The 15,704-nt window shown below is 40.0% G+C and overlaps 1 protein-coding gene and 1 pseudogene across 1 annotated transcript; one reads left to right on the forward strand and one right to left on the reverse strand.

Annotated features, from left to right (window-relative positions):
* Positions 1–616: 616 nt before the first annotated feature.
* LOC115009228 (nuclear factor 7, ovary-like) lies at positions 617–8,525 on the forward strand (annotated as a pseudogene).
* On the reverse strand, positions 8,277–14,316 carry LOC115009226 (zona pellucida sperm-binding protein 3-like). Its single transcript, XM_029433094.1, has 11 exons — positions 14,205–14,316; positions 13,922–14,025; positions 13,290–13,569; positions 12,189–12,493; positions 11,247–11,365; positions 10,478–10,581; positions 10,207–10,384; positions 9,757–9,874; positions 9,557–9,639; positions 8,818–8,900; positions 8,277–8,388 (listed from the first exon to the last, which is right to left on the reverse strand). The coding sequence occupies exons 3-11, from the start codon at positions 13,429–13,431 to the stop codon at positions 8,324–8,326; spliced, it is 1,197 nt and encodes a 398-aa protein (XP_029288954.1). The 5' UTR covers positions 13,432–13,569; positions 13,922–14,025; positions 14,205–14,316; the 3' UTR covers positions 8,277–8,323.
* Between the last annotated feature and the right edge of the window lie 1,388 nt (positions 14,317–15,704).

The raw sequence follows: 15,704 nt of genomic DNA on the forward strand, positions 1-15,704 counted from the left end.
ACACACACATTAATGTAGCAGGAACATGTAGGACACACATTAATGTAACATGAACATGTAGGACACACATTAATGTAACACACACATTAATGTAACATGAACATGTAGGACACACATTAATGTAACACACACATTAATGTAACATGAACATATAAAACACACATTAATGTAACAGGAACATGTAACACACACATTAATGTAACATGAACATGTAACACACATTAATGTAACACACACATTAATGTAACATGAACATGTAGGACACACATTAATGTAACACACACATTAATGTAACATGAACATATAAAACACACATTAATGTAACAGGAACATGTAACACACACATTAATGTAACAGGAACATGTAACACACACATTAATGCAGCAGGAACATTAAAAGTACATTTCCTGATAATACTTTTACTTTTCACACTTTAACTACATGTTACGTACACACTTTTATTTAAGTAAAGTTTATAACGCAGGACTTCTCCTTGTAGTGGAGTATTTGCACAGTGCTGTAAGAGAACTGTTACTGCAGTAAAGGATCTGAAGTCTTCCTCCACTCCCTGTTGGCGTCGGGCCACTGAGAGGTGGAGCAACACAGAAAGAGGAGCTTCAACTTCACAGAAACGAAAGTTAAAGTATATCTGAGCGACAGCAGAGCTGCAGTCGACACAAGTCTCTGTTTCTCTCTAAAGAAACATTCAACTACATCCAGCAGGCTTCTCTCAACAACACAGCAGAATCTGTCCAACACTGGTGAGTACACTGCCCTACAGAGACAAATGCACCGACTAAACATGTGATCACAGTTTAGTTCAAATCACAATCTGACTGTTTACATCCGTTTTACCAGATAAAGAATATTATGCTATAGAAATGTGTCACTTTAGATATAAAAGTGTAAGAAGGCCAGAAATACAAAACAGGTCAAAACCAAACCACAGTGACTGAACTCTTTGTAGTTAAGGTTTGACAGAATACAGTCACAGCTAGCATTAGCTGAAGCTAATTTACACACGTGTTACCTGTATGAACTCAAAACCTCAGCTCAGGAAGTGAAGCTCGGTGTCCGTGGGGGTTGAGGAGATTAATTATATTTTATATAATTTCCTGCAGTCCAGAGCTGTAGCTTCCATCTCTTCTTCTGCACATTTAATGTTTCTGATTCTCTCTATGAATCTCCTCTTCCTCCAAACTGACTCTCTGACACTGAAAAATAAAGAATACGAGCTAAAAATATCACAACAAATTTAAATAATTGTGTTGAATTTAATATTAAACAGGTTTAAAAAATATTGTAACTGTTATAACAATATAAGCATCAGTGTAGCAGTATTATTATATTAATAAATATATGATGCGATGGTAGTGGAGGGATCATACTATGTTTTGGGGGTTTAAAGGAATGCTATTATGATTTTACTGATTTGAATTATGATATCAACCAGAACTAAAGGGTTTAGAATTATATCACTGCAATGTTTAGGATGTTAGATGAGTTTCTCAATGTTTTATTAAATGTTTCACTATTATTTGAAGTGAACAAGCAGCAATAATATAAGTAACCAGTATGCCGATATTTTATTGAAGTATATGTAGTAATACCACAGTGTAGACATACATGTAAAAGTACAGCATTCAACATATTTACTCCAGTGAAAGTACAAAAGTATTTCAAGTACCAAAAGATAAAATGACTCATTATGCAGAATGACCTCTTTCAGAATTGTATATAATGTATTATTGTAGTATAATTTTAAAATACAGATAGTGACATGTACGACTATACCAGGGGTCTGCAACTGTGACAACAGTTCCACCTTGGTGCTGCTTACATTCAACATCTCTCCACAATACATGTGGAAAAGTAAAATGATGTGATTGTCACCTACATTAATAGGGATAATATTAGACCTGGAAAATCCATGAAATTGACTGTTCAGTTTATTAAATTAAATAAACACAAAATAGTTGCACAGTTTTAAAAACACTTGCTTTTAGCAGTTCAACTTAATGTGTTCCTTCTTTTTCATTGGTCACGTAACTTTTCAATAATACACAAAACACATAAACTTATTGGATACCCAAAATCTAAGGAAATGTAGCTAATAGTAACCCTGTGTAAGTACACGATATCCATTAACTATTCAATAACAGTGAATAGGATATGTGACTGGCAAGTATGTAGGAGGGATGATGGGTGCGAGTTGGAGTGAAAGTATGATTGTGAATACTGTTGAGTGTAGACTATGGGCTGAGTCCCTATTGCACTCACAATGACACGTGGCTGGTAGGTTGGTTGACCTAGAGAGGTGTATGTGAACCACTGGCCAGGTTGTCGGTCTCTGGTAGACCTACGTAGTGTAGGCTGAGTGTCCGGCTGAGTCTCTTGGACCTCTCTGCCTCGGTCATTAGCCGAAGGCAGCTCCTGCTCATTGTAAAGCTGGGGTTCATCAGCACTTGACACACTTTCATTTTGTCTTTCATGGTCTTCTTCAATGACACTTTCCCTTTCAGATGCAGGCTCAACAGGAACTGTTTCCCTAAAGTAAGCTCCTCTCTGCTCAGGATGGTTCTGTACCTCACGGATTATCATTTGGTCAGGTGTGGCCTATCCAAATCTTGGTATACGCAGCCAATACCATGGTCCTTCCTCATATTCGTCTGACTCACTTGTGTCATGGTCATGTGTCTGCTCGACTGTGTTCAATGTTTTTTTTGTCTTTCCATTTCCCTTTTGTGAGTGCGTGCGGATACGGCCACTCCCTGTCTCGGCTCACCTTGTAGACTGCGTTCTCAACAAGCTGCTCTCGGACAATGTAGATTATCTTTTCCCAGTAGGGTTTTAGTTTGCATGGACCTCCTCTTTCAGCAACATTATGGACAAGGACCCTATCTCCTGGCTGAAGAGTCACACCTCTGTTTCTTCGGTCATAGTAGTGTTTGCCTTTAGCACTCGACTGTTGGCTGTTGGTGCTTGCTATTTTATATGCCTCAGTCATCTTTTCTGCCCATTTTTCTGCATACCCTCTTGCTGTGCTTGTTTCTTCTTCTGTTACCAACCCAAAGAGCAGGTCACCAGGAAGACGTATGTTGCAACCATACAACAGATAGTATGGGGAGTAGCTTGTTGACTCATGCTTGGTACAATTGTACGCATGAATGACATGTGGCAGGTGATCCTTCCAGGTCTCTCTCTTTCCCGACTAGTGTTCGAAGCATTTGCAACAGTGTCCGATTGAACCTCTCTGCAGGGTTGCCTTGTGGATGATAAGGGGATGTCCTGGAATGGCTCACACCAGAAAACTGTCTGAGAGCTCTGAAAAGCTCATTTTCAAACTGATCATGGTGCAGTTTGGCAGGATATCCGAACCGAGGGACAAAGTCATTAAAATTCTTGTCAATAGCAGTTTTGGTGGCCTTGTTTCTAGTGGGATATGCATGGGCAAACCTGGTGAAGTGGTCGATTATCACCAGAATGTACTCGTACCCACCACGGCTGTTCTCAAAGTGGAGAAAGTCAATAGAGACAAGTTCAAGGGGTGAGCTTGATGTAAGACTCCCCATCGGCGCTCTGTCATGTGGAGCTGGCTTTTTTTGCGTTATACAACGACACTTCCTGGTTAAGTACTCTTCAATGTCCCTTTTCATAAAAGGCCAATAAAAACGTTCCCTTGCAAGACTCAAAACTCGTTCTACACCAACATGTCCCATATTGTTGTGCAGGTGGGTGAGGACTGTCTGTTTATAGGTGGCCGGTAAGGCTAGCTGTTTGCGACCAAGCGTTTTCCTATACAGGAAGGCCATTCTCTACACATAACCTGCTCCACTCTCTTGCGACTTTGCTTGTGGATGTGTCCAATGTCTTGCGTCTGTCCTCAGTCAGTTCTGTGTTGCTCTCCTTTAACTCTAAGATTTTTCCAATGACATGATCTTTCCGCTGCTCGCTTGCCAGTTCATTGTGGTCAATTACTGGGAAAGTTTCTATGTGAACTTGTTGTTGAGATGCGATGTGTAGGGCTGTAGCATGGGTTATCATATTAGCATGGCTTTTATTATTATAATAGCATGGGTTGTTGGGGAAACCCATGCTATTTCCCCCTGCTCGGCTGTTCTGCTACCTTCCCAGGTGGCACACACTGCTTCCTCTGAACACTGATTCATGTAAGTATTGATGTCACTAGGACAATGAGATAGGGTGTCTGCAACAACATTTAGTCTGCCCGGCTTGTATCTTATCTCAAAGTGAAAGTCTGCAAGCTGCCCTACCCAGTGATGGCCCACTGCATTAAGCTTAGCAGTGCTCATCATGTAAGTCAGGGGATTGTTATCACTATAGACAATAAAATGGGATGCATAAAATAAGTAGCCCCTAAACTTGTCACATACTGCCCACTTCAAAGCCAGGAACTCCAGCTTCCCACTGTGGAGGTGATAGTTTTGTTCTGCTGGTGTTAGTGTACGGGACCCATAGCCGATCACTCTCATCTTTCCATCCTGGTTTTGGTAGAGGACCTTCCCTAGGCCTTGTTAAGATGCATCGGTGTGGAGTACAAAGGGAGAGTCGAAGTCTGGGTATGCTAACACTGGCGGGTCGGTTAAGATGTTTATGAGTCTTTCAAGGATCTGCTGGTGCTCACTGTTCCACTTTACTGAGGTGCGTGAATGCAGCTGAGGTCCCTTTGTTTTTCCCCCTGCAGTCTTGGGTTGAGGTGAACTGGACTTTACCTGGAGCAGCGTATAAAGCGGTCTTGCTATTCGTGAGAAATCCTGTACGTATGCTCGGTAATAGCTCAGGAAACCCAACAGTCTTCTGACATCCCATACAGTCTGTGGAGTCTTCTCCTTCAACGCCTGCACTGCCTCGACATCTTTGGGATCCACTCTTACTCCATCTGCAGACACCAGACGACCAACAAACCTTACTTCCTTCCGAAATAACTCACACTTTTCTGGCCTCAACTTAACCCCGTGTCGCTGCAGAGCTTGGAGCGCATGGCGCAGCACTTTCACATGCTCTTCAAAAGACCTCGAGAAGCAGAGGACATCGTCCAGATAAGGGATGTAACACTCATCCCTCAGAGTGTCGAGCATTTCCTCCATGCTTCTTTGGAAGGCTACTGGCGCGTTTGATAACCCAAAGGGTATTCTGACCCATGTTTATGATGTTTATGATGTTTATCCAGCACAGTTTTGAGCAGTCGGTAGTCAATACAAAGGCGCAGTGACCCATCTTTCTTCCTTACACACACACACACAATGGCAACATATGGAGAATGGGCCTTTACGATCCATCCTATCACTAACAACTCTTGGATGTACTCTTTTACTTCTTTGTACAGCGGCTTTGGGATGGAAACATAAGCCTTCTGAACAGGGATGTTGTCTTTGGGCCTGATTGACATCTGAAGAGAGGGAATTCTAATGTTGATTATTATTCTGTTTGTATTATTCTAATTATTATTCTTAGTATTTATGATTTATATTACATATTGATTATATTAATTTAGTATTTAAATTCTTATAATATTTTTCTTATTATTAGGCTGCTATATTATATAGAGTATGGTATATTTATATATTTATTATTATAAAAACTCAAATTCTCTGAGATTGAAATTACAAAATAAAATTTCAAAATAATAATAAATATTATATTATTAAACAAATGTTTTGTTGTTTTTACCTTCAATTGCCCTGATACACCATGTACCCATGGAGCAAACAAAGACATTTTATTCAGGAGTGTTAAACAAATGCAACGGTAAGAAGATTAAAACTTTAATCGGTGTCATAGACTGCAGCCAATCAGAGACGGGTCAGACATTCAAAATGTAACTGGTGTTAAACACAGCAGCCTCAGAAATGTGAAACAATTTGCGCTCTTAAGTGATCCAACGATAAACGAGCACAAAGCAACAAATCTGAGGCGCTCAGGCTCTTGTAGCTCTGCAGGTGTTAGCTCTGCTGGTATTAGCTCTGCTGATGTTAGCTCTGCTGCTACGAGCAACTACGAGCAGCTACGAGCAGCCAGAGCAGCCAGAGTGCAGCTCATTGTGCTGCTGGTCCAAGTCTCGACCAGAGCGGTAGTGTTTTAACATTAATTCAGATTAGTTTTATTCATGGTGTATCTTTGGAATAACATTAATGCTTTTGAGCAGTGGTGGCTGAGGGGGACAGCGCTTGTTTTTGTTTTTCAAGCAGCACTTTATCGCTCAGCAAAATAAAAATAAAAGTCTAAAAACACACAATGTTAACTTTATTCAAACGCACTCGAATAGATTTGGATGAATTTTTTTGGAATAGATTTTTTGCGTGTGTTTATGAATTACCTCGCAGGCCGTACACACAAACACCCCCAAAGACACGTGAATGCCCCCATTTCTAAAATATTACTTCCATCGCCCCCCAACATCCTCTGAACGCCCCCTGGGGGGGCTCTGCCGCCCCCGTTGAGAACCCCTGATATAGGACAACAGGGTCGGATGTATCAAAGCTAGATGGTACTCTGCACATTACATGCATGGTTTTTCCCGCTGGGATCATCACATCCTCTCTACCCAATCTGATTGTGGCCATGCTGTGAATTGGTGTCTCATGAACCTGAATGAAATTAACCATAGCCTTTGCCTGTTGCTTGGACACCAAGTGCTTTTCGGAAGAGGCTAATAACCAATGTAAATTCATCCGTAGACGACTCTCGTCCCTTGATCATCTCTCCGAGAACATTAGCACCTATCAGACGCTGAGGTAGGGGAAGCTGGCTGATCAAGAAGGGGACCTGAAACTGGACGAGAAACAGCTGGAGCTGTTCTGTAAGACCGACCAGATGTGTGTCTGCATGCTCTGCACTGTTTTAGACCACAAGACACATGATGTTGTTCCTCTGAAGGAAGAATATGAAGGAAAGAAGGCCGAGCTGGAGAAGACAGAGGCTGACATTCAGCAGATGATCCAGAAGAGACGACTGAAGATTCAGGAGATGAAACGCTCAGTGGAGCTCAGTAAGGAAGATGCAGACAGAGAGATAGCAGGTGGTGTTCAGGTCTTCACCGCTCTGAAGGAGTCTGTTGAGAGAAGCCAGGCCGAGCTCATCCACACAGTCAAAGAGAAGCAGAGAGAGACAGAGAAACAGGCTGAAGGCTTCATCAGAGAGCTGGAACAGGAAGTCTCTGAGCTGAAGAAGAGAAGCACTGAGATGGAGCAGCTCTCAACATCTGAAGATCATCTCCACGTCATACAAAGCTTCAAGTTCCTGAACGCTGCTCCACTCACCAAGGACTGGACAGAAGTCAGCGTCTGTCTACCTTCATATGAGGGGACTGTGAGGAGAGCTGTGAGTCAGCTGGAGGAGACGCTCAGTGAACAGATGAAGAAGCTGCTTGAGGTACGAGCTGAAGAGGGTCCAGCAGTCTGCAGTGGATGTGACACTCGACCTTCATACAGCACATCCCAACCTCATCCTGTCTGATGATGGAAAACAAGTTAAACATGTTGATGTGAAGAAGAGTCTCCCAGACAATCCAGAGAGATTTGATACTTGTGTTTGTGTTTTAGCAAAGCAGAGTTTCTCTTCAGGAAGATTTTATTACGAGGTTCAGGTTAGATGGAAGACTGGGTGGGATTTAGGAGTGGTCAGAGAGTCCATCAACAGGAAGGGAATCATCACAGTGTCTCCTCAGAAAGGTTACTGGACGATATGTTTGAGGAATGTAAATGAGTACACAGCTCATGCTGACACTGAAGTCACTCTCTCTCTGGAGTCTGAGCCTGAGAAGGTGGGGGTGTTTGTGGATTATGAGGAGGGTCTGGTCTCCTTTTATGATGTTGATGCTGCAGCTCTGATCTACTCCTTTACTGGCTGCACATTCACTGAGAAACTCTACCCAGTACTTCAGTCCTTATCTTAATGATGGTGGTAAAAACTCTGCCCCTCTGATCATCTCTCCTGTCAATCACACTGAGTAGTAGAACAACTCAACTTTGCAGCAAAGATAATACTAACAGGCCAACACCACGGTATGGTCATATAGGATGGAAGGTAATGAAAACAAAGACAATCGTCTGAACACAGATTTGGTTATGTGACGGTTAAAACACTGTACGTTGAAAGAACTTGGCTGATGTTGACAGAGTTCAGTTTCTGTGTTATTAACACCATAGTCAGATGCATCAGAAAAGCATTGGACCCACCCTTTTGCACATTTAATATAAAACTCATTCTTAGAGTTTCTGCAGATTTAACTGTGAGAAAAAACAAAAACACAGGTCTTAGTATATAAAGATATTTAATCTCATATGTTTTATATTAGTTTTTTTCAATGTAGAGGTCTCTCCTTCACCATGATTGGTCCAACAGCCGTTTCCTGTTCCCAATGGTCACCTGCAACACAAACAAAATGTTACTATATGCACACATTGAGAAATAAAAAGTTTCAGTTGGTCAAGTTAAAAAAAAAAAAAACCTTTGCAGAGATAGACATCTATATAAATTAGTGAAGTTACACATTAAATGTCCTTGATAACATAAAGTGGCAGATAAATCAAATAAACTTAAGGTAGAATAAAAAACAAAAGAGCTCATTAATTCTATAAAAAGGCATTTATATGCCAGGTATACAAATCTGTAAACCTAAAGTACACCCTTTAATTCTTTAAAACGTTAGCATTAAAATTCAGTCTATTATTTTCAATGCTGTTGGTACTTAGTTTACAGTATATACAAGTTGGCACAAGCAGCATGCGTCACATCTCTGCTGAACAGTTGCTGTGGAAAAACCCGTCCATCTGGTTTTGGCGTCCATCCACTCACCTGATCCAGTAAGATGACTTCCTGTCCCACAGTCTGCGTCACAGCAGCTACACGCTTTATGGCTGCCACTGGCCTCCCTCCACCTGTTAATCAAAAGCTGCCTCTTACAAAACTCTTCAAAAATCAGGTTTTTTATTTTTATCCATCACTGTCTGTTAATGCTTCATGTTCCCCACAGTGAACTTAAATGTATCCTAAACATTTTAGATTTCTAAAGACGACAAGTATTGTTTTCTGTCGCAGATCTATGCGTTTTTTCCATCCACCATGTAAGAACTAACAGCCGGGTTAAATAAAAGTTTTGTTCCTAGAAAACTAAACTGCATTATCAATTACGTTGAGGGAAATTTATTGGTTTGTTTTTGACGCACAGATAAATTTCTAAATTTGTCCATAGAAATCTGTGCAGGATTGTTAACTTTACATTTGTCTGCAACCTAACACTTGAGCCAAATCATTTTTACTAAACATTTAGTTTTGCTGTTTTCTGAATTAACAAGTTAAGTGAGGAAATAAGTTTGGCTTGAAATGTAATAGAGAATACAGTTAAGTTGTATGAAGATGTATTTTGTAGCAGACAGTGTTGGAACTCAAATTAGCTGATTGGAATTGTATGTAAAATATCTTAAATAAAGTTATTAAAGTTTGCTTTCACTGCGTGTCATTGAATCCTGAGACTTATGCATTTGTAGCGTTTGCAGCAGAAAGGATGAGAGTTGTAGTGTTGGTGGCGTCTCACCCGTTGGCGAACGAACAGGACTTGTTGGTGGCGTCAACAGCTGCAACAGCTGCTGTGGCTCTCACAGTGCAGGTGATGTAGAGCTACAGAGACACACGGAGGTGTTCATTAAAGTGCATCATAGAAACCAACAGAAGAAAATAACTTGCATTTCCAAATCAGCAGGGGGATGAACAGATAGTGTGTGATGTTTGTCTCACCACACCGCTGTGGTCCTGCTGGAACCTGAACGCCTCCACCTCAAACTGCAGTCTGTCCTCATGAGACCGAGGCAGGAACTTAGAGTTGGAGCCGGTCAGCTGACTGTCGAACAGGCACCTGAAGGCAACACAAAGGACTGTCAGAAAAGTTTTGTTTTTAACTATTAATTTGTGTCAGATGTCTTTTACTGTAAAACATTCTTGACTCATACATCTCGCCACAATTGAAATCTCCAGGCTGATTATGCAAACACTTTTCCACTTCAAAACTGCTGCACACAAAATGTCCCTGAAGAGTCTGCGCACTGAAGACTAAAGAATCCACGTCACACTTTGCATGTTGATCGCCAATTAGTTTTCAAACCAGTCGTGATCACACCGTTCTTAAACATGTTGACCTGAGATTTAACGAGCATTTCTGAGTGGAGGGGAACCACCACCAGTACTGACCCGTTGTTCCCCAGGAAGGCGTATCGAGGGACGGTGTCTACGTTCGGGACCACGGTGGCCACGCAGCTGTCCACAGTCACTCTGAGAGGGACGTGATGAAACTGTTTGACTGAAACTTCAAACTTAATCACGTCTCCCAGCAGGTAGTGAGCGGACGGACGAGACAGCTGCCAATCATCTGAGAGACGAAACACAATTTTAGTTATTCTAACAAAATGTTGTGGCTGAAAGTCATTTAAAAATTATTGATGAAGTTTGAACAAAAACCCACCAGTCATGAGTCTGAAGGAGAAAAATAGATTTTCGTCTGAAGCTTCGGTGACACTGAACGGACTCCAGGTCGGCCGCAACAGCCCGCTGCTCACATCATGCTTCCTAAAGACAAAATGTTAAAAACTCCAAATACAATGTATAAAATGGAAATGCCTACATTTAACAATGTTCCTTGCAGATTAATACAAATCCATCATCATTTTTTATTCTACCAAACAGTATACAAAGCAATTAAAATCTCCACTTTTACCAGATGAAACCTTAACAATGCATCAATACATTTATAATCCAATAATATACATTAATCTGAAGTTAGCGCCTCTGCATTAGGAGTAGTTTTTTACTTTTGGCATTATAAGGATGCATTGAAGGCCATACTAATGTACTTTTACTTAAAATATAAATTCAATGTCACATTTTAATTTACTAGAACAAGTTTACATGCTTTAATGTCCAAAGACTTAACTCGTACAGTCTAAATGTGCCTGTATTCACCCGTCTCTTAAAGACCACCCTCCCAAAAAAACTACAGTCTGCGCCGATTGCAAAGGTGCCATCATTTTCTCACAAGCCAAAAAAGGTAGTTCAAGAAGTTTGTGGAGAAACTGATTTATATTCTAAACAGTCTGCATGGGACACCTCGGCAGCCCACTAAAAGACTGACTGGGTTGGTAGCCACTCAGAAACTCAGTGAATCAAGTACTATCTGCGTTTTGTCTTCCACCATCTCTAAAATGTCTTTGTGGCTCAGTTCTGTAGAATCTGACCTCTGGTAGTGACACTGGATGCTGACTGTCACTTCTTTGGTTCGGATGATTGGACTGTCCCCCAGTGGACTGGGAGTATAGTGCAGCATGAAGGTGTAGATGAACGAGTCCTCCGACATCTGAAACACAGTTTACTGCAGTGTCAAGCCTGAAACAGTAGATTTACATTTTTGACATTAACACGAATCAATGGTAAAAAGTCTTGGGATGGCTGTGAATACAGAGCATGTCACCAACTTTGCAGTAATAAGATTTTGGGTCCATTTTAACTCTTATATTGACATTTACCGTCTGTTTCCAGACAATCTGGGAAACATAGCAGCTAAATATTGCAGTCAGACGTTTGTGAAGACCAAGAACAAAGCTGAAGAGATTAAACTACATTTATCAAGTGGAAACAAACTCAGATTCTCAAATTAGCCGAAATCTTTCTGAAAATGTACTAAAATTTGAACACCAACAAAAAAAGTTATGTTTTTGTCCGGCCTTCTGGAGTCACAAGGAGTTATTCTTCCTACCTTTAGTGCCATTTATCAATCCAATAGTCTGTGTGAGTTGCAGTGTTGAAGAGGTCGGCCGTAGAGAAGCCTTTTCTCCAATATAATGAAACTAGATGGCACTTTGTTCAAACCACCGAGAAAACGCAACAGCAATGAGTCTTTACTGGAAATCATGACCCGGTTACTGAAGATAATCCGACCTTTGTGTGAGCAGTTGCATGTGGGAACCACCACTGTGCACAGACTCATGATGAGTGTTTCAAATGCATTTTTTAAACTGCTTTGAGCACCACAAGCAGAGCGCCATCTAGTGCCATTATATTGGAGAGAAGACAGACATCTCTGCAGCAGTTATCTCCAACTCTCAGCGAAAGAAAGTTAAAATGCCTCGACAAGAAAATTAATCGTTTTATTCGGGGGCGAACTGTCCCTTTAAACTCACCTGCAGCTGGCTGCCACAGCCGTGCAGCTCCGACTGGAAGAAGAGGACCTGATCGTCGGGATCTTCCCCAGTGGAAGGACAGTCGCCCAGCGTGACATCTTCAGCCAGGACAAGTTTACCGATGCCCAGCAGGTCTTTCTTGGCCTCCACCCAGACAGAGTGCTCCCCACAGACGGCGCTGACGCTGTCGGCCGCCTGTGGCTCCCTCAGCTCAAAGTTTTGTGCGAAATGATGCTCCTCCTCAGCCGGCTCCGGGAACCTCCAAGATATCGGCTCATGGACAGACTGCTTCTCCTGGCGGCCAGCTGGGAAAGAGGGGAGATCAGCCGTTTGGTTATGCTATGAACCACCACTAAAGTGTACTTGGAGTTTATTCTCATCCTTTAGAGTCAGCTTTATTCATTGCCAGGACAAACAAGTCCTCACTGAGGCTTTCGCTTGTGAAGCAGAAGTTTAAAAGCACTTCTCATTAAAGTGTAAATGCATCTGCATGCTTGTCCCACGCTACAGTTAAAGTGGGTGTTTCTCTGCTCTCCTGCCACAGGGGGCAGTCATGAGCTGATGCACTTCATATTAAGTCACACAAATTAGATTTAAGAGTCATCATAAAGTACAGAAACAACTTGCAAACAGTTCTGTATTCTGCTGCAATATTCTCTTCTGGTAAACACAGTGGAGGAAGTATTAATAAATAAATAGTTCAGACTGGTGGAGTCACGTGACAAGAGATTCTGCCAGTAACAGAAAAAGGAATCCAGCAGTTAAACCTCGGTGCACACATTGTGGGGATTTGTTTGAGCCCAACACTACAGCAGCAGGTCTTTGAGCAACATGACGTCAGTGACAGTTTGCTTCGTGCCTCCCTGATTGCATCTTAATAAGACAGATGTTCCTCCGGCTGCAGCTCCACAGCACTAATGTCAAGCCAACCCGAAAATACAACTTATTCAGTTTATGCAGTAAATTAGTAAACTGAGCAGCCGTCCAACCAGGAACATAAATCAGTTTTAAAAGTCATTCCTCCTGATGAACTTACTGTGCATTAACTCGACCACATTATTGTCAGATATCAAAGTGTGATCCTGTGGAGTGGAGCTCTACCTGCTGTTTTCTGGACTTTAGGCCGGGTTGGTCTCAGCCCTGTAAACCTGCCGGCTGCAGGCCGGAGGTTCCAGTTCATGTCTGGAACCGCCGATGAAACTCCACAGACCAACGCGAGAACGATTCCACCGAACAACATCATGCTGAAGCTTTTGTTCTGCACGGCTCTGTTTGAATATCTCACCTGTGCAGCAGGTGGCTTTTGTAGAGCTGAAGTTTGAATGACTTGATTGCTCTCCAGCCGTGCCTCGTTCACCTGCAACCACCTGACGACACTTACCTGAGCGTCAGTCAAACACACAGAACTTCTTCTTTAATTCCACAGATGACAGATCATTTACCGAGCTGAATTTTGGGGGGAAATGAATTAATGAAATGAATTAATGTAAAAAGATAAGAATATTTCTGTGTGGCGGCGTCGAGGCACACTTTATATCCACAAATACAGTTTCTTATTATATCCGTGTATGCAGTTAAAAATAGAGGAAAACTCTGATCAAATATTCTTAAATCGTCCCACCGCACCGCTCAGCTGGCATCAGGTGACACAAGCAGGTACATGTTGTGTTTACATGTGCTGCTTTAGTTTGGGTGATAGTTCACACTGGGAACAGGAAGTTATATAAACTCACAGATTGGACGAGAGGGAGGCCGATCAAAGCTCTGGCACCGACGCTGCAGACTGATCCTGGATCCTTGTTTTGTGTTGTTTCCTCACAGTGTATATCAGTGAAGCCTGTAATGTTGTCAAGTCTTAATAAAGTTTTGTTCTGCTCACGTCAAACTTCCAATGTTTGTATATAAACATAGTAAATCATCTACCGCCACCGACAGAGAGAAATTGAATTTGAGAAGTTTTGCGGTGGTTTTAACGTCTTAATGTCTGTCAATAATCTAAACTAAAGGTTCACTTACTAGTTTTAACTGCAGCTTTCAACCACTTCTCACAGTCTTCCTGACACTCAAAGACGGGCTCCGGTCTTCCACCGAAATAACATTTACATATATGGCCATATAACAGATTCTTGTATGCTGTGTGTGTGTGTGTGTGTGTGTGTGTGTGTGTGTGTGTGTGTGTGTGACCTTGGCTGGACTAATTATCTATATGAAGGACACAGAGGGAGAGCACGTCTTTCTGCCTCTAATGATTCATAAACAATTTTAACAGGATGAACTCCATCAGGACCTTAATTAGTGTGACACGCACACACACACACACACACACACAAACACACACACACACACCACACACACTTTTAATACTTTGAATATGTAATATGTATTTAAATGTCTGTCATATGTTTCCTAGATATTTACTGCATTACTTTAAAATCTAGATTTCTTTGAACTAGTTTGTTGAGTGTGGATATGTTCCTGCTCCGTATATTATATATATAGATATATATATATATATATATATATATATATATATATATATATATATATATATATATATATATATATATATATATATATATATATATATATATATATATATATATATATATATATATATATATATATATATATATATATATATATATATATATATATTATATATATATATATATATAGATATATATATATATATATATATATATATATATATATATATATATATATATATATATCTATATATATATATATAATATATTATTGTAGTGCCCTCCAGGTCATCGGACAAATATTTATATTTGTGTTGATGTAATAAAACATGGGTGATTATTAATAATTATTTTATTTCCCTCTTTGAAATATGAAAAACATATATTATAATATAATAATAATAATAATAATAGTTGTAATTTATATTGTTCATACTTTTGTAATGTATAGACATTCTTACATATATAAACATATACAGTATATTCAATTGTTTAATATAAATTATGTTCATGTATGTAAACATATGAAAAGTCCAATTTAATTTGCACTGAACATAATATGATGAATGAAAAATAATGAATAAAATATCTGAAATGTACATTAGTACAATATCCCCAATAAATTCAGAAGAATATTCAAAAACAAATCTGCTAAATATTTGAAAAGATAAAGTAAATAGATCTTAGAAGAGAAATCTGTAAAATGTTGATATTAGATACATTCCAGAACACATTTGTGAAATTAAGAATAAAATTGATAAATATACAAATGTTTTAAATTTAATATCCAAAGAAATGTTCTGTAAAATACTTAAAAATCATACGGCTCAACAAAACCCTGAAATATTATCGTGTACAGATGAAAAATACATTTTGTTTAAGTTTAATAACTTCTGGAAAAGAAGGTGAGATGGATTATTTAATAATTAATTAAATCATTATTCTGATGTCTCTAGTGCTCTTTGCTTTTTGACTTTTGGAGTGCTGTCTGTATATATATATATATATATATATATATATATATATAGGA

This window comes from Cottoperca gobio, chromosome 6, assembly GCF_900634415.1.
Source record: "Cottoperca gobio chromosome 6, fCotGob3.1, whole genome shotgun sequence".
Lineage (NCBI taxonomy): Eukaryota > Metazoa > Chordata > Actinopteri > Perciformes > Bovichtidae > Cottoperca > Cottoperca gobio.

What these genes read in the sequence shown, in the direction of transcription:
- LOC115009226 (XM_029433094.1), bottom strand. Translation starts at nt 13,431, where the DNA reads ATGATGTTGTTCGGTGGAATCGTTCTCGCGTTGGTCTGTGGAGTTTCA. An exon ending in ATCCAGTGTCACTACCAGAG is followed by an intron (nt 10,582 to 11,246) that starts GTCAGATTCTAC and finishes TTTTGTCTTTAG; the next exon opens with GAAGCATGATGTGAGCAGCG. An exon ending in TCCTGTTCGTTCGCCAACGG is followed by an intron (nt 8,901 to 9,556) that starts GTGAGACGCCAC and finishes TTTGATTAACAG; the next exon opens with GTGGAGGGAGGCCAGTGGCA.